General features: G+C 42.5%; 1 protein-coding gene across 5 annotated transcripts in view; it reads right to left on the reverse strand.

Moving 5' to 3' along the window:
• The window catches only part of obsl1b (obscurin like cytoskeletal adaptor 1b), a 35,827-nt gene extending 14,449 nt beyond the window's left edge, over positions 1-21,378 (reverse strand). For 2 of the 5 annotated variants that reach the window (XM_062534134.1, XM_062534133.1), the window contains exons 1-16: positions 21,053-21,378; positions 16,362-17,463; positions 14,601-14,870; positions 12,121-12,381; positions 11,640-11,945; positions 11,218-11,484; positions 10,820-11,095; positions 10,328-10,603; positions 9,718-9,993; positions 9,114-9,389; positions 3,522-3,797; positions 3,131-3,406; positions 2,604-2,879; positions 927-1,202; positions 569-841; positions 132-407 (exon numbers count right to left, since the gene is read on the reverse strand). In XM_062534134.1, coding sequence (XP_062390118.1) covers positions 132-407; positions 569-841; positions 927-1,202; positions 2,604-2,879; positions 3,131-3,406; positions 3,522-3,797; positions 9,114-9,389; positions 9,718-9,993; positions 10,328-10,603; positions 10,820-11,095; positions 11,218-11,484; positions 11,640-11,945; positions 12,121-12,381; positions 14,601-14,870; positions 16,362-17,376 — 4,876 coding nt within the window. In that variant the 5' untranslated portion in view covers positions 17,377-17,463; positions 21,053-21,378. The remainder of the gene's footprint in view (positions 1-131; positions 408-568; positions 842-926; positions 1,203-2,603; positions 2,880-3,130; positions 3,407-3,521; positions 3,798-9,113; positions 9,390-9,717; positions 9,994-10,327; positions 10,604-10,819; positions 11,096-11,217; positions 11,485-11,639; positions 11,946-12,120; positions 12,382-14,600; positions 14,871-16,361; positions 17,464-21,052) is intronic. The other 3 variants (XM_062534135.1, XM_062534136.1, XM_062534137.1) reach the window with 3 other exon arrangements.
• Positions 21,379-22,719: the final 1,341 nt, after the last annotated feature.

A 22,719-nucleotide genomic window follows, 5' to 3' on the forward strand; every position in this document is an offset into this window, starting at 1 on the left:
GATGTGTAAAAGTAAAATTGTGCTAAAACAAAAATAATCAATGATAAATAATCTGACTCGAGATCAACATTTTCAATTCCTCAAATATAGTGTATTTCAATGTAATGTAATGTAGCATACAGTATATGTACCTGCAATGTTTACAAAGAAGGTGACTGAATCATCTCCAGTATCGCACACATATTCAGCCGAATCTTTAACGGTCGTCTCTGGGATGATAAGCCTCCTGTAGACTCCATCCACCTCCAGAATCAGATTATCGTTCTCCTCCACCTCCAGCCCGTCCCGATACCAGCGGACTACTGCATTAGCCCTGGAGATCTCACAACTTAGCACCATCCGCTCGGCTGTCTGCTGACAAAGTTCCATTTGGGACTGGCTTGGAGATACAATACGCACAGGTGGCTCTACAAGAGAGTCAGGGGAAGAGTTAAAATATAGTTCTCTGTTCAGAGTTCAAGTTCATCTGGCCACATGATATTTTTAAGTAATCCTGAGAAGGTGCAGTGTATTGCCATTTTACGTTATATTTACAATATCTACAATGAGTGATGTTTATTTTGAATACCTGTTATATTCAGCTGGAAGAATATTCTGTCATCAGCTGTATCACAGACATATTCCCCAGAATCCTCTACACCGCTGCGGAGAATCTTAAGTCGCCTGTATGGCCCTTCAGTCTTCAGTTTGATATTCTCACTGTCCTGCAACTTCTGGCCATCTTTGAACCAAGTCACAGAAGCATTGGGCCTGGAGAGTTCACAGCTGAGCACTATCTCCTCTGGGACATGGCGATCCAAGTGGACATCTTCTTTTGGGAACACAATTTTGACTGGTGGCTCTGTTGGGAAATAGTGTGTCAGTGAAATTTGATGGCACAATGTCCCTCCCCGTCTTCTATTTCTGTATTTCAACTTGATCCATACCTCTTACATTGACCTTAAATATTAAGACGCTGTCTCCTGCACGACAGGTGTACGTTCCAGAGTCTGATAGCTGTGACGCTTGGATCGTAAGCTTGCGCTCTGTGCCCTCTGTCTGCAGTGAGGTATTGTCATCAGGCTGCACCTCAACTCCATCCTTATACCACTGAGTCATGGCGTCAACCCTTGACACCTCGCATGACAAGGTGAGACATTCTTGTTCCACAATGTTCTTGTGGAGATCTTCTTCAGGGACATAGGCAAATGTCACTGGAGGTGCTGTGGAGAAGAATTATCTTGTTACACATCTGATTGAGTTCCACCATTTTCTGTGAGAGAGTGGGATGAGATTTGCGTGAGTTAAGCATGCTTTAATTTTTTTTTGAGCACTGGCGATGACTGGTAGTCTCCACTGTAGAAGCAAGAACAATGTGATAACTTGGTTAATGGAAGCCTTTTCGGTTTGTAGTGCAGTTAGAGTTGTGAAAAATGGTCATATAACATTACATGCATTGATCCTCAAGTGGTGTTCTCTGATGTGTAGCTAAAATGAAAAGCATAAATATGTCTAATGGATAGAAACTAGTGATGAGAGGGGAAAAAAAAGGACAAAGTTTTGATGAGCACTGAGCAACTTCGAGAAAAAGTGGTCCAGTATTAGGAAAATGGTTAAATGGCTGACAATAGTAGCGGAATGGAGCTCTCAGAGGGTGGAAAGGAAGGCGTTCTTACGATGGAAATAGAATTAATAGGCTGCAACGATAGTGGTTAGTTTTGTGTGTGACAAAAAAATATATATATATAATTTTGGCAAAGCTGTTGTATGTCACCTTTCACATCCACATAAAATTCACTGATATCATCAGCTGTTTTACAAGTGTACAACCCAGAGCGAGTAAACTCGGCTGACTGGATAACCAGTGTCCTCGTTGTGCCATTTGACTGGATGTAAATTCCCGACTGAGGCAGAAGCGGCTCTCCGTCCTTGTACCACTGAACCACGGCAGTAGGGTCTGTGATCTCACAACGGAGAACAATAGGACGGCCCGCTTCAATGGACTTGCTCTTCTCAACCTCTGGGGCAGCTGAGAACCTCACTGGCGGAGCTACAGGTGTTTCCATTCATTCAAAAAAATCATTTAATGATCACACTGAAGACACTTTTTTCTACTACAGTGTATCTTTCTTTAAAAAAAAAAAAAAAGTTTTATTATGGCAAAATGGACCACCAATTATGTGTGATTAAAGTTTTAGGAGTTCTATGTGTTAAATGAATCACTACTTAGATGTATAAAATGGCCCTTTTTATATTGCTTTATATCATACCTGAGATATATTAAGATGCTATACCAAACTGGTGATGAGATGAAAAAATATGAGTAACATCATTGTCAGATTCAAAATTTCACAGAGATGATCTACAAACTCGATGCACTCTAAACACTAAGCATTATGCCCTTAACTTGGTGTGGATAGTTTTAATTAAATACAATTAGATGGTCAATTGTAAGTATTCATTAAGAGAATTTTCAATCTGTTTAGGATTCAAATTTTTGAGTATGTTTACACTACTGTTACAGGTTAAAAGTTTTAATTCCGGCAAACAGCATTTAGTGGATGAAGCATTATTTTGACACAATCGGTTAGTGGTTTTGAGAAAAAGTATATGCTCAAAATCACCTGCAACATCCACCTTGAATGCTATGCGATCATCCTCAGAGTGACAGGTGTACGCTCCCGAGTGACTCAACTCTGCTGATTGGATGATCAGAGTCCTGAAGGTGCCCTCTGATAGGATGTCAAGACCGCCTATTGGGAGGACTTGATTTCCATCCTTAAACCAGGAAACTTGGGCAGTGGGGTCTGAGATCTCACACTGTAGCACAATGGGACAGCCTGCTTCAACAAACTTGTTCCTTGCAACATCTGGAAGTGCTGAGAACCTCACAGGAACAGCTATGGGAGTTTTGGGGAAGGTTTAAAAGAAGGGTGTCGTGAAGATTTCAGTTACATATCACTATAATTCCCAATAAAGGAAAATGAAAATGCCAAGCAGTTAATGTAAAATCAAACATCAGATGCAAACAGATTATTGGCCAAGTGAAGGCACCAATCTGGACAATAATTTGCAGAAAAGAAAAGAAATTTGACAAAGGTTAGGACCTCACAGACTACAAATCTGGGTGACAGTGTAGTGAAAGAATCACCTTGGACATCCACCTTGAACGAAACAGCATCATCAGCAACAGCACAGCTGTATTGCCCGGAGTCAGAAAGACTTGCTGATGCAACAATGAGTTTTCGCTCATTTCCCTCTGTCTCCATAGTCACTCCATGTTTCCCAGACAACTGTTCTCCATCCTTATACCAGCTGACCTCGGCATTATGGTCTGAAATCCCACATTTGAGCACGATTCGCTGGCCTACTGTGACAGACTTGTTCTTCTCTACTTCTGGAAGTGGTATGAACCTTGGTGATGGAACTACACAGGGTTGAGTTGCATAAAAAAAGAACATTACTATGCTTTCTGGAAAAAAAGAAGGAAAAAACCTTTATGTACCACACATGAAAGACAAATTAAAACATTTGCATGTCACCTTTGACATCCACATTAAATCTGATGGCATCGTCTGCTGTCTTGCAGGTGTATATCCCTGTGTGGTGAACCTCAGCTGCTGGCACAGACAGCTTTCTCTTGGCCCCCTCAGACAGAGTCTCAATTTCACCTTGGGGCTCCAGTTCTCTACGATCTTTGTACCAGGTGACGTGAGCCGCAGGATTTGATATCTCGCACTCGAGTTCAAAAGGGCAGCCTGCTTCAATACACCGCCTCTGCTTATCTTCAGGTATGGCACAAAACGTCACTGGTGGAGCTATGGATATGTTTTGAATGTAATGGGACACTAGTCAAAAAGTGAAATATTTTAAAATCATTCATACCATAGGATGTAGTAGTATTCGGCGAGTGTGCAGGCTGAGGGAGTATCACTGTTGCCGTAAATGAGACACTGTAATATTTAAAATGATGATGATATACTGAAGACATGAAATACACAGTGGACAGACTATTAACACAGAAGAGAGAGAAGGCAAAAGTGCATTTAAGTATGCTATCATGGTAATCACCTTGTAATACTGAAGTAATTAGACGTCAACACAAAATAAACACATCGGCTAACACTATGAAATAGAAGGCATGTATCCAAGATCAGAGAGCGCAAGATATAAGGATTGCACATTTCCGAAGCAAAAGACAAGAACACATTTAAAACAAAGACAACACAAGGGCATCAATCTGGGAAGAGTAAGTTATTACTGGGAAAACAACTGGGAATGTTTTGCTAGTGTATTATTGTACAGGGAATGTCCATTTGTGTCAAGTACAGTGTGACTTTATAGTCATGTTAAGTGAGCAAGTCTTCCGTTTTCTGAAGAACTACATTCAAGATTAAGAGGATTAAAAGATTACGTTAGGTCACCTGTATGCCATATCATGCACATACTTTAATGAACAAGATAAGACAGCTATAGACAACAAGCCTTGTGGATTTCAATGACAACACATTTAAAGACAGACAGACAGATGCTACAGCTTTTAGATTAGATTCAACCCAAATAATGAAAATCATAATGATAATCTGTATCATTTAGGAGTTACACCACTATTGTGGTATTAATACTGATCTTTTGGGGGAGAGGTCCTGAATTTAAATGTAGTTTACTCAGGGGATGTCATGTCCTTGCACTCCAACTAAACCAAACTAAAGGGTGGGGATTCTGGGGAATGCTCCACAACATTAGTTAGTCATTACTACAGTGCGCAGGTGGTTAGTGTTAATTAAGAGGGAGTTTACTACCATTCTGTGGGTCTGTTTGGAATCACCTTTTATGTCCACGGCAAAGTGGAGTGCCGTGTCCTTAGTCTCACAAGTGTACACTCCACCGTGACATGGCCCTGCTGCATGGACAACAAGAGTTCTGAGAGTGCCCTCCGATAAGATGGCATTGCCACTTTGCGGGTGGAGTCTCACTCCGTCTTTGTACCAGCAGACTTCAGCGGTGGGGTCTGAGATTTCACATCGCAGGACAATAGGGCTGCCTGCCTCAATGGATTTGTTCTTCTCCGCTTCGGGAATGGCGGAAAATATCGGTGGTGGAGCTGAGGGGTTTAATTAAACACCAATTTCAAAATTCAAACAAGTACTTTGAAAAATAGTGTGTTTATAATTAATTCATAGATTTGAGAGTATATTTTGTCAATGATTTATTTTGGGAAAGTAATAATATTAGGATTGTAATTTTATAATAAAGTAATAGGCATTAAACCGAATGCTAAATATCATGATCTGATCTGATCTGATCTGTAATTCGTCAAATTCAAATGTCAGGTTAAGTTATTGATTTTTGTTCTTTGGTGATAGAAATTCGTATTTGATGGCTTAGAGATAGAACAATGTAGTCTGTAGAAAATAAATTAACAGATTAAATAGTATTCAGCAGACACTATCAACATAAAATGGAATGGCAAATTTAGTAAGTCTGGTAACTCAGCAGTTTTAAACATAGCATTAGTCTATATTATAATAATGTATGTTGTTTTAATGGTTAAGCTTCGTTTTTTTTTCTGTATCGAGTTAACAGCCATTGCAACTATTTATCTTTTCTAAATTAATCGTTAAATTGAGTAAACTAGTTTTAAATCACCTTTGACATCCACCTTATATAAAATGATATCGTCCACAGTCTTGCAGCTATATACCCCAGTATGAGACTGCTGTGGCGATGGAATAGTGAGTCTCCTAGTTGTGGTCTCTGATTGGATAATAAATCCATTTTCAGGAAGGAGCTCAGTGCCATCCTTGTACCAAAAGACTGGAGAACTGGGGTCTGAGACCTCACACTGTAGTTCAACTGGGCAGCCAGCATCAGTGGACTTGTTCCTCTCAATCTCTGGGACAGCTGCAATTGTCACTTGTGTGTCTACAAGTGTTTGAGTGTTTGGAAGAGATTGAAATTAGCATCAGCAAACAACTACAGTTTGATTTACATGCGAATATATGTTTTAAGTGCTGCTATAGGCAACAAAACAAAGAGACAAGGCTAGAACTTGTTAGTGGCTTTTTTTTACGCAGGGGAAAAAAATTAATTTGTTACAACAGACAAAAAGCCTTGAGTCACCTTGTAGGTCTTCATGAGACTGTTCTGTGCACTCCGGGGTCTCACAGACGACCTCCTCTCTATGAGACACCATAGATGGTACGACCACCATTTCCTCCACCGTGCCAAGTGATAGCATTTCCACTCTATCTTGCTGCAGAACATCTGGTTCATCCTGTAACTCATCTCGGCACAAGCCCACCTCGGCAGTAGGACGTCCAGTGTCATTATCCTCTACTACAGAATTGTCTGCTTCATTGGATATCTGTCTCTCCACTTCAGAAGGTGTGGTACTTTCCATAGAGGGAGCTGAGGATATTTCAAGTTATATAAACAGAGACTTGTGTTACTGTCACTAAATATGAAATAGGATTTGAAGGCTCCGTGCGATGAGATTTTTGACTAGAGATTAATTATGGCGTCAAGAATTAATTTGATATAATCACGCAATGTTGTCATTGGATGTTTACAAGTTTAAGATGACTGTGGTTTTGACTCAAATGTTCAATGTACACTTCGGTTAAACGATGAAAGTACTTCTCAGTGCATACAATTAATCTATTTCACTAAAACACAATAACTTTTCCATTATTTTGATTAAAATTTAAATTCCTACGATTAAGAATGAGTTAGAGTTGTTAAATGAGAGGACTGCAGATAGATCATTCCTACAATGTGGGCTCACATCATTGCCACTTTGTGGTTGAGCTAACTATTTAAATCACCTTCAACATCCACCTTAAATGTTTTGACATCGTCATCCTCATGACAGTGTTTCAAGGGCCATAGCTCTTCTGATTGGCCTGTGTGTGTTTGTATAGTTGTAGCATTGATTGGTGATTGTTGAACTTCTTCTTCATCTATGCGCCCATCAACAGGGCTGGTGGCTGGATGCGACATCTCATAGTCAACATTTTGTAGACTTGTCTCTTCATTAGACTTGTACTTCTCAACTTCACGTATGACTGCAAATCTCATAGGTCCAGCTAGGCGCATTTTCATATATACAAAGAGAGGTTTTCAGTATTTCTGAAGTGGTTTTCACAAAGTATTTTGTAAGAGACTCATGGAGATATGGAAAAGAATGGGAGTTTAAGAGAAGCGACCATGTGAGTGCTGGTCTGACAACAGATTAAACACAGGTTATGAGACAGTCATCAAGAACGTGGGTCAGTCACATTAAATCACATTCATTCAGCCTGTCACTCACCAGTTAGCTTCATTTACTGATTCATCCATCCATCCATTCATTCATTCATTCTTTCAAACACTCTAAGAGATCTAGAATCATAGTAGTTGTGATGCGGAGGAATGGTGCTTAGACAGCATGGGAGCAAGAAGGTGTGCCTCAAGCAAGGTCCTACATTGCCTACAAGCTCGGATGAATTCATGGTTGAGAGCCAGTTAAGAATGAAGATTTACATGTTTGCAGACTGGACATGAGGGTTAGTTTGGAAGACTTCAGGATTCTACAGACCAACCGATGTTGGGATCACAAGACAACTTAGCGGTAGATTAGTCTGTTGGGCTTTCTCTCTCGGGGATGGGAATAACCAAGATGCATGTATGGCATGTGAGGGTCAGCATCTTCAGGGAAGACCAGAGTAGCACAAAACACCTTTTGGAGGTTAGTGGCAGAAAGACATGGGGTTAAAGTGTGCTTAGGTTGAAGTAGCATTTGATCACCTTTCCTTTCCACCGTGCACGGGATAGAGTCATCAGATATCTCACTGAGCAGATCAGAGTGAGTAGGCTCTGCTGTTTGGACAAAGCCACAGAGAAAACAATAAGCTGACGAGTCACCTCAACTAGGGTAATGCTCCTGTATTCTGAATTGAATGTGTACTGTACAGTAGTGACACACACCACCTTTGATGTCCACATTAATTTGGAAGGCATCGTTTGCCGTGACACTGTTGCATATCCCTGTCTGGGATAGCTCAGCCATGTGAAGGTTTGTCACTTTTCTCACAGCATTTTCGGGCTGAATCATAGTTCCAGCTTCATGCAGCAGCTCAGTTCCGACTTTGTGCCAACAGACCTCAGCTGTGGATTCAGAGTTCTCCCATTGGAGCACAGTGGTTACACCAGTGGGGTCAACGCTCTCAATCTTCTGAACTTCGGGAGCCGCTTCAAATTTCACAGGCGGTGCTACAGGCGATCAGTCATTCAGCAGTCAAGGGGCAAAAAAATAATTACTGGTACGGTCGATTTGTTAGCAAAACTGAAAAAAGAGACATATCCAGCCACAAACAGAACAACCATATGCATATACTGTACTACAGAACAGTAGCTCCACTAACTACGTGTGTAGAGTCCCAAAGCTACAGGCAGCTCACACATTGTTGGACTCATTGTAAAAAAAAGCTACAGAGCAAACACATGGTTAGTCTATCTAAAAATGTTTTCAAGCAAAGATATCAAAAATCACCTTGATCTTGTACATCTAACTGGATGACACCATCCTCTTTCACATAGCCGTACTTTTCCGAGCCAGTGGGTTGTCTCGAGTGGACAACCACGGTTCTTGTACCCTCCGTTTTGATTTGAGGTTCCGTTTTTGAGATGAGCTCTACTTCGTCCTTGTACCAGCACACCGTGGCAATAGGGTCTGAGATCTCACAGTCTATACCAGCTGAGGGGCCTTCATCAGGAAGTTCACATTTTACAGCCTTCGGCAAGGCTGAGAGCTTCACTGGTTGAGCTGAGGATAATTCTTCGCATAATATTGGAATATATAACAGTTGGGTTATACTTATAAGTCCATGTACAGATTACCCAGACTGACTTTTCTGTGACATCTCAGACCATTTGCCCGAAAAGCAAGTTAAATCAAGTAGTGCAAAACAGGTAACAATTTACGTTTTAAGTGCCCACACGTTGAGATGCAGACATAAGAGCCATAATCATCAACAGCAGCACTATGAGACAAAAGACGACACAAAAAGCTGCCAAAGGTTAGTCGCGTCTGGTTTGCCAAAGTGCACAGAGGTTACTTGTATGAACAAGTGTCTTAAAAAGCCACAAATCACCTTTGATCTCCACAGTGAAGTGGACAGAGTCATCCGATGTCTTACAGCTGTACTGTCCAGCATGGCACATCTCTGCCGACAGTACTGCCAGCCTTCTCATGGTGCCATCCGCCTGAGCATCCAGTCCCATCTCGGGAAGAAGCTCTTTGCCATCCTTATACCAACAGACTGTACCAGAGGGGTCTGACAGTTCGCATTGCAGTTGAAAAGGGCAGCCTGCTTCAACACATTTGCTCTTCTCGTCTTCAGACACAGCAGCGAACCTCACTGGCTTAGCTATGGGGTGGTGATCCATGACAGAACCAATAAGAGTCAAAGCAGAAGGTTTTAGATACACTGGTCTGAGACATGACACACTGATTCTGAAAGAGAGAAAACTAAACCAAAATTCAATGAACTGTGACTGTAGACACCAGTAGCAACAATAACAAATGAAAGCATAGAAAGTACACGAAGACTGAGACACTGAATGAAAAAAATAATGGAACAAGAGTACATACGAACAAATCTGACACACATAACAAAGCAATAGTCATTAGCCGTGTTAGTGAGACGAAACAACGTTAATCCATATTACAGAAAACAACAAAGATGAGAGTATCACCTCTGATCTCCACATGAAATTCGATGGCATCATCCTCGGTTGCACAACTGTACATGCCAGAGTCAGACAGTTCGGTGGACTCGATATGCAATGTCCTTAAGCTGCCCTTAGATTGGAATGCTAGTCCAGATTTTACACTGAGCTGCGTTCCATCCTTATGCCAAAGGACGTTGGCAGTGGGGTCGGATACCTCACACTGCAGCATGAAGGAGCAGCCTGCCTCAATGCTTTTTCTTCTCTCAGCCTCAGGGATAGCTGTGAACCTCACTGGAGGAGCTACAGATATTTTAAAGTATATTAAGATGGTATAACTTTCAGTCATTTTTTTTACAGTGGTAAGCTAGTAGCAATGCTTATTACCAATTGCAAAATGGTAGTTGGCAATGTTAGTTTGTGCAAAAGTTGCACAAAAAACAACAAATCTATTATAATGAACATTTATACAACTCCATTAATTGACTTCCTTTCTGTTAGACCAAGATTATGGCATTCTCAGATTCCCTGCCATTACAGGGGATTCCAACTGCCAGCATCCAAGGCCACTGCTGTTAGTTGCTTTTCTAGATATTTATAAGTTAATTTTGAGGGCCAATATAAAAGTTTGAGTCACCTTTGACATCCACATTGATCTGGACAGCGTCGCCTTTTGCCTTGCAGTTGTATATTCCAGAATGGCAAAACTCAGCCGACTGGACAACAAGTGTTCTCTTATTGACATCTGTCTGGATGCTCAGACCACTTTGCTGTTGGAGCTTTGTTCCATCTTTGTACCAGTAGACCTGGGCAGTGGGATCTGAAAGCTCACACTGGAGCACAATGGGGCGTCCAACTTCAATGGACTTGCTTCTCTCAGAATCAGGAAGCAGTGAGAACCTTGCAGGTGGGGCTACAAGTGTTTTCATTGATGGATATGAGTAAAATATATATGAGCGTAAGAATATATATAAGTGTATAATCTCTTCACTCTGTTTACTAATATACTGTATATTTACTCCTCAGGAAGTGATTTAGTTTGTACACAACTGAGATCATGGTTTGAGGGCTCAACAATGCATGAGGGTGTTAGTAGTTTATGTTAGGAGACATAAAGATCATCACTCACCCTCTACTTCCACATTAAATCTTATGACGTCATCGATGGCATCACAGCTGTACACCCCTGAGTGAGAGAACTCTGCTGACTGGATGACAATTCTCCTCATGGTTCCCTCTGATTGGATGGCGAGACCCTCACCTGAATGCAATTCGACACCATTCTTGTACCAGTGGACTGGGGCTTCAGGGTCTGATAACTCGCAATAGAGCACTATTGGGTTTCCTACTTCAACAAACTTGTTTCTGTCCATCTCTGACAGCGGCGTGAATTTTACGAGGGGAGCTGGAGCAAGCACAAATAAGAATGAATTATGGCAAGTGGCAAGCTCACTTGGAATACACTTGTTTATGTTGACTCACATTTCGTGAAATGTTACAGTAATTTGAGCAAATGTATATGATTACCTTGGATATAGAGTGCAGCTGAATCTCTAATTCCATAGGCAATGAATGTGATTTCAGCGCCATTATCTGTGTCTCGTACCCCACGTATCCGCAGGGTCTGATGCGTACGTGTGCGCCGCATGGAGAATCGATCATCGTCCTGCAGCTGGGTGCCATTCAAGAACCACGTGCCAATGACAGAGGCAGACAGCTCAATGGTAAAGCAAGCGTCCTGGCCCTCTGGAACCAGGGCGTCCTGAAGTGGTGCTTGTATTCTTGCCACTGGAACTGAAAGAAATAGGCAAGTATGAGACTCTTATTTCCCATGTTTTATTCATTTGTTTGTCTGTTTGCTTGGTTGTTGTATAATGGGGCTTGCAGTCATGTTTTACATCACGTGATTTACTGTGTCTATTTTTGGGCCACGTTGACATGTTAATTACCCAGATGAGCAGCGCGAGGGAACTCAACGTTGCCACTCCTCCCATACTTGTTGACGCTGCAAATGCGGAATCGGTAGTCTGCCTCGCATGGCACGCTATCGCCCAGGATCTCCACTGAAGTGGCTGAGTCAGTGGTTAGACACTGTAGCCACTCCTGGGAGCCCACCTCCTGCCTCTCCAAAACGTACCCCGAGGGTGGGTTCTTCCGCGAGTCGGGGGCGGGAACCCAGGAGAGGAGTGCTGCGTTTGCACGCTCTGTGTTGATCTGTACCCCCACTGGACAAGTAGGGGGGCAGTGCCTCACCGCTGAAAAATGAGGACAGAGAAACAGAAGTGAGGTTGTATCAGTATTGGGCACATTTTACAAACAGATCTCATAACAATTAAGTAATCTAGACTGATAGATTCTAGCATCTGAGTACTAAAGCCTGGCACTACCTACATAGAGGACCACAAGATTAAAAAATCTCTGAGAACAAACCTTTCACCCGTAGCTGAGATGAAGTCTTTGATCTGCCCACGTAAAATATCACTAGACCAGAATCTTGTGGTGTGGTATTGACAAATACCAAGATATGAGTTCTGCCGAAAGACTTGAGGATAGTTTGGTGAGTCTCCCTCAGCTCTACTCCTTCCTTATACCAGTGGATGTCCATCTCTTCTTCCTCCACCTCCACACAGAAGGCAGCATTTTCTCCCTCCAGAACATCCACTTTTCTGGGAAGTTTTCTAACAATTGTACCTTGCAGACAAAATAGATAAATTATTAGAGAGAATACATAAAAATAACAGAAAAATACACAAAGAAATTAAAAATGAAATTTGTAATACTTCTCCAGCAACAACACAAATATTCTTGCCACACAGTCACACATTTGGTATTAATGACAAAAATACAAAAGAGAGAAGACATTGCTTTCATCTGACATAGTAATAGCTCATTGTTGGTTGCTAGCTATAACCTACCTTGGATTATTCACTTGAGCAAATTGTTTGGTAATGCATTCAAGTATAGCAGGTATACAGACAAACAAACAGGTATAGCCTAGAATTAGCTGATAGCTATTTGCCATTTAGCTATCGCTGCAGACTTTTTTAAAAGTGAATTTATTTGAGTCATTGGGTCTCAAGCAAGGGTTTGGAGATGTAGCCACTGTTGGCAACTCTGAGGCTAGACACTGACCAATTCCAGCTAGCATTCCATGGAACCCCATTCATTTTGGAACCGCTTTGACATCAAACAACGTTACATCTAAAGAGTTTTAAGCTTTTACATGAACCTTTTGTATTTTCGGAGAAATCAACTTTGTGTGATTGGCGTCATAATCTCGTAACTCACTTTATGGCTGAGAAATAAACCTTTTTCCAAAATCAATGCTATCACGACGTAATGAGTAGCCATTGCGACTTATCCTCACACAGAAGTCAAGTAACCGTATTCTCTGATATGAAACTTGAAGGCAGTCTGGTGGAATGTCCACTTGTAAGATATTTAGGAAAGCATCAAAGAGGAGATAACAATAAAGTGATGTTTTGATGGGTTGGCACTACGTCAGAACAAATCCCAATGAAAAGCTGCACTGGAACTTGCATTAGGCCTACTCTGCCTGTTAGGCCTATCAATTTCCTTCTCACAACGGCTACCTGACGAGTTAATGTCTTTCAGTCCATTGCTTAACATCACATGTTTCTCACATGCCTGGACTAATAGCGTCTTCATGCCACATCGAGTATTCGGAAATTCCGACCTCAGATAGCGGAAGAATTACTTGAGCGCAAAGTCGAGTTGAATTTTTTGCTCGGAGACTCGTGCGGAAGTCTTGTGCCCCGAGGTATCTGACTTGACGTCACTATCATATTTTCCAACCACAATGGCCTCCCCGTTGCAATAACACAAGAGGCGAATTTCACTGATTACAAATAAGCAATAGCCTAGAAATCTAGACGCACCCTAGCGGGCAAAAATATTTTTGCCTAGCGGGATGGTCTAGGGTCGCACCGTTGAGGCCAAGCCTGCGCTAGGCTCGAGTTCAGCCTAGCCAATCAGAACGCTCTATCTGTGTACGGAGTCCTTGAGCCCGCCTTAGCTCACCTTCGGCTTCCGATAAGACGCCAGGGGGCTGGACCATGCGTCCTCGTTCGACGAGTTGGGTTTGAGACCGTATCGCACAACCATAGAGAAAAACAAAAGATGGATGAGGCTAACGAAGCGGCTTTGGAAGAGTTAGACTTGGGCTTTTCTTTGAAGTTTGAGCAGAAAGAAGCACTCAAGTCATTCGCTTTAAAGAAGGATGTATTTGCCGTTTTGCCGACCGGCTACGATTGGTCACAAATGCTGGCCTATTACGTGCAGAGGCAGTTTGAAAGACAACTGTTAATCCCACCCACAGGCTTCAACTCTGTGAATGGTCCGACCCCAGATTATACATTTCTGTGTAGTTTGGCTTGCCAGGCTAAATAAGCATGGCAATTTATCACTAAATTAACAATACAGAAAGAAACACTCACCCGAGATATTTTCCTTGTTACCATAGAAGGCAGTTCTAATCACTTATTTATGAGTTTTCTGTATTTATTTTCCGAGCTGATCTCGTGAACACACTTTTTCGGAGGTCGGGACTTTTAAAGTCGAGTCCTCCGTGTTTACAGCCAGTATGAAGGCAGTATGAGGATGCATGACAACCAAAGTCGACCATAAGGAAATTGGTTCAAATTTCCTTCACTTGTCACGATCGAAGTCTATGGGATGACTGAGTCCATATCTTTTACTGTCTATGGTCTCAAGCCAGTGAGTGCAGAATAATTTGGCAAAGCTGAAACTGAAAGTCAACTAAGCTACTCTTTTGACACTAGATTAAACCCTGTAAACCCTGTAAAAAAAAAAAAAAAATGAAGGGAATCTGAAGGTTATGTCAGGACACACAACCCAGAGCCAGAACTAAAGAATCCAAATGCATTTACCTTTGACAGCTACTTCAGCTATGCTTCTCCCACCGTCTGGCATTTCACAGAGATAGATGCCGTCATCGTCGACCCCGATGTCACGGATTGTGAGCCTGCGCTTTGTCCCCCACTCCTCCATCCCATATTTGGCTCCTGGCTGTAACCTCCTGTCCTCCAGGTACCATGTGATAGGAACAGAGTCCTCTGGCACCTCACACTCGAGAATGGCCAGGTCTCGCTCCCAGACTTGCAGATCACAGAGCGGCTGCTTGAACCTCACAGGTGGCTCTAGCAATGTTGATGAAAAGGAGATAGATTCACAAGGCTATTTCTAGGCAATGAGGCATTATCTCACTGATGGCCACGTGTTAGGAAAGGTCTCACATAGCTCTCTGATAGATTAAGTTGTACTAATAGATATGGAAAGCTACTTGTGAATATGTGTGATTTTAATTAGCTGTACATTAAGATTAGTATAAATTGAGCTTTATTGCGTTTCTATCTACTTAAATAAGAAAGATAACATGAAATATTTCAACCATGTTCATGACTTCCTTACCAGCCAGTAATTGCTCCAATTTGCATAGCTGAAATGCAGCTCACAAGACAGTAAATACCAGTGAAGCAAACAAGATAGATAGAATCAAGAGACAAGTGGCATCATTTAAGTAAGTCATGGAAAGATCATTAACACGGTGAGGTGTTGGATTGAAAATAAACTGTTTGTAACCGATACCATCAGACAGTACCAGACAGTTGTAAACCAAAGAATCTGAACTGCACATAGTAGCCACTATGTATTTAGCTGACTGTGTAGCTATTTCTTCAGCTCATATATGGGAAAGCCGTTGCTCTCGAACAACCATGTAATCTACTTTATATACACACTGATTCAGCAGTATCTAAATACACAATAGAATCAGAAGCAACTGAGCCCTGTTTGGGATTGTTATTTATGTGCATGAAAATGCAATTATGTTAACTGAAATCCCATAGAAGTTACATAATTTGGGTGCTCCCTAGCTTTGATGCATGGTTGCATGCAAGTGTTCAGCTTTGACTGTTCTGCGGACCATGTGAGAAATGTGATCCCACCTCCAGAGATTTCTATCACATGCATGGCCCCTAGACCTTTCAGAACCTAAGTGACTTTGCAGACATGGGACTGAGTGGAATCCACTTCATGTCAATGAGCCTTGCCATGTTCAAGTCATTTTAAAACTCCCCCGGTGCACTTCACACAATTAAGACATCTCATTAAGAGCAATGTCAATTACTAATTGGCATGTTTGGCACACCATGCTCTGAATAATTGGCAAATTACAGAGGCCATGCATTTTCTGGATCATTGATGGGATTATGGGAGGGCTTGAATGGTCCCTTTAATGTTGCCACAGGCATTAAAGGAAGAAAAAGGCCACATTTTAAAGGCTCTCTATATAGTTATAAAGAATCTCTATTAAGTACCTATTGTATTGATGTAATTCTAAAGGAATGTACATTTAAGTATTAGTGAACATATATAAAATGCGTAGGAAAGTTGGTCATATTTGCATGAAATGCTCAGAATTACACTGAGCATTTCATATAATCATATAATCATTGTCTTAAATAGTATTTGCAAAGAAAACTACAATACATTTGAATACACATGCTATTACTGCATAGAAATGTGCTGATGTTATGCTATTCTAGTACCACATTGGCATTACATCTAAGTTCAGCTCATTATTAAGAGCCTATTATATAAGATGGACAAATATATTGGAATGTCCTTACCTTTCACAGACAGATGCACAGCGCTAAGAGTTTGTCCCGCAGTGTTGGATGCAGCACACACATATACTCCATTGTCTTGTTGTTTACAGTAGAGTACTTTCAGAGTGAAGTAGCCCTCTCTGTCTTCGTATAATAGATAGCGACGTCCAGACAAGATAAGTCTGCCGTCTTTTCTCCATATTATTTCAGGTTTAGGTTTCCCTGTCACATAACAACGAAACTTGGCATGTTTTCCCTCAGTCACTGCAAACATTTTTACTTTGGTCGAGTTTGGCAGAGGGTCGTCCTTTAGACGTGACGCGACCTGCCTCCCACTCCTTTGTTTCCCCTGATGGCCCTTCCAGTGTCCGTTCGTGTAGCCATTTCTGTTTCCGTCATCGTCGTGCCCTGGACCAGCGTCCACCAGCAGCACAGCTCCGGCCAGACCCTCCCCAAACTCATTCCTGGCCTTGCATGTGTATACGCCTCCGTCAGGCGCGCGGGTTTTAAAGATCTTAAGCTGAAACCATCCCCCTTCCTGGTACCCTACGCTGAAGTGGGTGCTCTCGAAGATCTCGTTCAGCTTCCTGCCGTCCTTCTCCCAGACGACCTCGGGACGGGGGTTGCCCCACAGCTTGCAAGAGAACACTGCGTCCTCGCCCCTGGCGACACGTGTGGAGAGCGGCTTGATGAGGAAACGAGGCTTGTTCTCTTCCCTCAGTTCCATCTCTTGAGCTTCTCCCTCCACTTTCAGAGTCGCCGCTGCGTACGTTTCCCCAATGCAGTTCTTGGCCTTGCATATGTACTGCCCACTGTCCTCTGAGTTTACTCCAGTGATGATGAGGTTGTACACATTGCCGTCCTCAAACACACGGTAGCGTCCCTCCGCGTGGATCTGCTCGTTGTTTCTCTCCCATATGACCGCTGGCCGAGGGTCCCCGCCAATCTGGCACTTCAGGACGCCGTCTGTGCCTGTCTGCACCACCACAGGGCGAGGGTAGGCCAGAAAGCGGGGCGCACCTCCGAACACATCCATCTCTGCTCCTTAGCTCACCCCCACTGGCATGCAGCTCTCGGTGTCGCACGATCGTCTCAGCCCTGTACCTGTGGGTTGAATAGATATCTGAAAGAGAGGAAAATATGTACTTATTATTTACCCTGTAAAGGCGCATAGAAGATAGAAGTGACAGCTAAATGAAGCCAAGCCAAGTCAACTTGGCAGCCGTGGCCTACTGGTTAGGGCTTTGGGCTTGTAACCTGAGGGTTGCCGGTTCGATCCCCAACCAGTCCACGGCTGAAGTGCCCTTGAGCAAGGCACCTAATCCCTCATTTCTCCCAGAGCGCCGCTGGTTGGGGAGGCAGCTCACTGCTCTGGGTTGTGTGATTCACCTCACTGTGTGTTCACTGTGTGCTGTGTGTTCACTAATTCGGTTAAATTGGGTTAAATGCAGAGAACTGAATTTCCCTCATGGGATCAAAAAAGTATATATTCTATTTCTAACTTCTACAACTAGAGTTGTAAGGTGCTGTACAGTCAAGACAGATAGATTGAAGATAAACTTAGATCAATTTTAGATTTACTTTAAATAATTAAGATTAAAGGTACAAATAATATAAAATACACTAAAAAGCAGAAGAACTCAATTAAAAGTGATGTGGTAAAAGAGTTAAAAACAAAGAAATACAATGAAAGACTACAAAACCATAGGACCTCAGACTGAATGAAAAGCACAAAGAAAAGTAAAACCTCAGAGGGCATACTATCCAGTGAATGGAGCAGGGCACCATATTCAAATTAAATGTAAGAAATATGCATCTATTGTTTGTTTTTAGTCTAGGTTTAAAAGCAGGCAGCTGGTCTGATATGAAATGGAAGATTATTCCATGCTTTCAAACCAACAACAGTGAAAGCTTGATCACCCTTAGATTTAAAAATAGATCGGTAAAATCATTGAAAGTTGATTAAAGGATCTTAGGGCTCGGCGGAGCATAAGAGGTCAGTACAGTTGAAATATAGGTTTGAGCTTGGCCATTGACAGCACAACAATATTATCCGTTCTAATCTTGAAATCAGTTCTAATCACTGGGACCCAGTGTAGTGTAGCCTATGAAACAAGAGTGATGTGATCAAACTCACTTATTGTGCCTTTTCTGAAAAGTCTAGCAGCCAAAAGTTGGATTACTTGAATGGTCGAATAAAGGTTGCATGAAAATAGTCCAGTCTGAAAGTTTTAAGACTGTGGACCATCTTCTCACAAGTAATGAGAACATGTTGTACATGAGTCAATGAAATGATATTGCCTAACAGACTGGCCAAAGACCTCTCTCGTTTTCTCTAAGATTCAGGAAGCTCTTGCACAGCCATAACTTAATATGCTCTATGTGGACAATACCAAGTTGTGTGCAATGTATTATCTCTTAATCAGGGTATCATCAGCATAGCAATTAAAGAAACCCCCATACTTCCTGAAAATCTGTCCAGGGGGTAATAAATAAAAGTGAGAACAGAAGGGGACCTAAAATCAAACCCTGGGGAACTCCACACAAGTCAGTGGGAAATATTTGAGAGAGCATCATCAATACTGATCACAAAGGTCCTATCAGATCAATAAGAGGCAAGCACTTAAGTGGTTTCCCTTTACCCCAACATAGTAGGCAGTTGCAGGCAAGGAAACATTGGTAACTTCAGTATCTCTATCCACATTTTATCTTGATTTATCTCAGGAATATTTTTAAATTCTTTGTACCATGTACTTATTCTACAAGACTGATTGTTGCAAGAGTATGTGCGTGTATGTGATTTTTAAAAAAAAAATTGCTGCAAAACAAACTGCCCAATCGGGAACAAATAAAATGCTACTACTGTACTACTACTTGCTAGGGACACTAAATCAGTCAGCAGTGAGGAGCAGCAGACTTAGTACTCTGCATTGCATTGCATGGAACCAAAATTGGTTACGTATTGCATTGGATAGAGATAGCAAAGAAGTGTAGATGTTTTGATAAATCAACATTAGTTTCATAAACTGTAATACATTCTGAGCTGTGATATGGTGCATATTTGACATCTTACTGTATACGGAATACATACATGTTCATTCTCCATGCTCTGATGGTAAGAAAGAAATCTGTTCTCGCCATCTACGACATGCATCCAAATTATTTGCTTGTTTGACCTGTACACCTTTGCACCATGTCCAGGAGGAAGCAGTAATTATACAGTCTTATTTCTGCAAAGAAATACTATATGTGCATCTGCCTTTTATTACTCTTGTCCAGCAGGTGTTCAAACATTCAGAATAGCCTAACCAAATAGCATGCAATAAACTTTATTGGAAAAATGATATCTCCACAGGATATCTCATGGAGGGTGTTCTGGCATGATGGCTGAGCCCAGGTGATTTGTATAACATTGTATGACACCGACTAGCAGACAGAACCTATAACTGTGGGTACTCCCAAGTGCTGGCGATTACATTTCAACAAAGTATGTGCTCCCCAGAACTTTCTAAGATGTTTGAGAGAGGAGCCCCCAGGCCAAGCAGACTGGAGACTGACTGAACGGCCTCTGGTGCTGTTGCAACAGTCCCGCACAACACATATCCAGCACAGCTGGTGCTGTATTTCAATGGGAAAGTGCTTAATATAGTCCGTCCTAAATAAAGACCTGCGAGGGAGCATGTGTCAGGTATCACAAAGCACACCCTGGAACACGCGTGCACATACAAACACAGGCCTCACTTACAGTGCCTACACCCAGGGGACCTCGCCGTCAAAATATGCTGAGCCTCCATCACACCCCTTTTGGCAGACTCGTTCAAGAATTTAGACAGTAAATGTCATTGTCAAAATTAGATTTGTTTGTCATTTGCAATAAGGCTGCGGAAAAAAAAAAATTACAGTGCTGATCCGTGGTGGCTTTTCTGTTTAAATAACATATGACGCAGTTGTTTGTGTTGCGCGTAAAATAGCTTGGGTCTAGTTTGATGTCTTGTCATCTGATTTTTTAATGGCCGCCTTCTCAGGTTTGACCACGCTGATGGGGTACCTGCCAGAAGACGCTGATGACCCGGGGCAGTTTATCCAGTTTTGGAGAGAGCTGTGAGCTCTCGGAGTCGCTGACATACAGCTGTCTTCTTCAGGAAAATGATCCCCAACCCAAGTGTTCTAGAGATGGACAAACTCCCACTAGTCATTTATCACGTCCGTCTTAAAGCTCATCATCTCTTGCTAGTCCAAAATTCCGTGATGTGTCTGCATACAGTACATTCCCAGACTCATACACCAGCTTTAGGAAAGTTGCACTATACATGGCAAAACATGCAAACGTATGAAAATGAACATACTATGTTTATGAAAGCAGAAAATATCTACTTATTCAGTCTGCTATTATCTGCTTTATCAGTCTCCCATAGAGATAACAGAACTGGCCAGCTTGAGTAGACCAAGTTCTAGTCAAAGGCAGATGGATAATGAAGTATTGGTAGAAATATACAAAGCTAACACTTGAGAGAATTATCTTGAAGTACCACCTTGCCCATAAGTTGAGGTTTGGGACACACACACACACAGAGACACACACACACACACAGCAGTTTCGCAATCCCCTACAGGGTTTCAGGGGAGATTAACCTCACATTTGCTTTTCTGATTTAATTAGAATGGCCTTTGCCCCCAGTGAAGCTGCACCCTGGACTCCCCACGCCACCTACCTCTCCTCGGTCCTCAGGGCTGACTGTCAACACACATCCCCGAGCCACTCGTCCTCACCTACAGCCACACACACACCAACTCTCTTATTCCCAGGCTTGTGTTGAGTCTCTCCTCCGTATGATATTGCCTTGGCCACCAATTTATAATCCCCTTTTTTTCCTTTGGCTGTGAGTGTGCTTGTGCAAAGAAGAGGCTCCTCCTTATCAGTGTCCAGTACTCTGTATGTCCATCTTGTCAGGCCCCCCGGTGCCTGTGTCTCGTTCGCTTCCTGGGTCTGGCGAAGCGTTCCCCGTTTGGCCCGTCAGCCTCCTTTGCGTAGGCTTCTCGACCAACGGTCCCACAATCTCTGTGGCGTTCAGTGCTGAGACACCCCGAGTGTCATTGTTCATGGAAGACCGTTAAATGCTTTTGCAGCTGCTGCTGTCCCCTAAAAATACCGACAGCCTCGATGACAGCAGTGAAGATAAGTCAGGCCCTTCCATTCACTTGCTCACTGCAGCTAAAGATAGACTGGATGGCTTGTGCAGGGTAGATTGCTTGACATACTTGAGCCCCTCGCTATAAAACCTAAGGAGAAGGGCAGCAGCCCTCTGGCCTCCTCAAGACTTGCAGTGCGGCACTCACCTAAACATCCTCCATGTTTTGATTGTCGTCAAGACCGTTGCCTCAAGAAAATAAACACAAGTGTATATCCATGTTACGCACCAGCAGTGACAGTGGTGTTGTGTTACGAGTAACACATACTGTGTATGGCTGACCCTCACAGAACACTTGATTTTAACGATTCGGGTCATTAAAATGTTTTATTCTCATCCAAGCAAATGCCCAATTTTATTGTGGACACAGCTGTTGTAATTATATATAGAGTCTATTATACCTTGAAAGAGAGATGAGTTGCTTTAAATGCCAGCATCAGATTTGCCAAAACCAATATCCCTCACCAGCCCTCTCCCACTCCGGGTTAATCACAAGATGGCTGTGGTGGAGCCACGGGACAGTGGGGTGAGCTGCGCCACGCACGTGTGGCGACGTTTATGAATGTGTGAGACACAGCCCGCACAGAGAGAGAGAGAGCGCGCATTGACCCTCAGCTGTTTAGCGGCTCACGTCTCACAGTCTCGCACTGCCTCCTCTTATTTCAGCCGTTGGTAGTAATCAGAGCTCGGCAGCAAACTCCGAAACTGGCGTTCTGGCAGCGAAGAGGTTCGCACCAGCTGCTTTGTAAAACCTGATGGGATTAGCAGTGCTCTTTTTGAAACTTCGACATTCTTCGAGCCGCTAAAGAACACATTAGCGCGCGCGAGGCCTGCATTGTTGTGCTGTGTACGGCCTCCCAGATTTTTTGACCTGTGAGTGTACGCAAAATGCAGCCATTTGTCAACACTGCAGCTTGGATAATGTGGCTGTGGTGGCAGTAAAATGAATCTCAAAAGAGACCCCTTGTCAGCCATCATATCTAGAGGGTACCAGAGTCCAGAGCAGGGACTGTGGTTAGAATATATGAACAGTTTTCAGGGTGTAAGGTTTTCAGTTCATTTTACTGAGGGCAAAAGCACAATCATATAAGTTATCCACTGTCAAAGAACAAGTGATCTTAAGTGTGTAGCTCTAAGGAAGAAAACTTTCAAAAATACAACTTGTTCACTATACTTCGTTGTTCTTTGTT

This window comes from Sardina pilchardus, chromosome 4, assembly GCF_963854185.1.
Source record: "Sardina pilchardus chromosome 4, fSarPil1.1, whole genome shotgun sequence".
NCBI lineage: Eukaryota > Metazoa > Chordata > Actinopteri > Clupeiformes > Clupeidae > Sardina > Sardina pilchardus.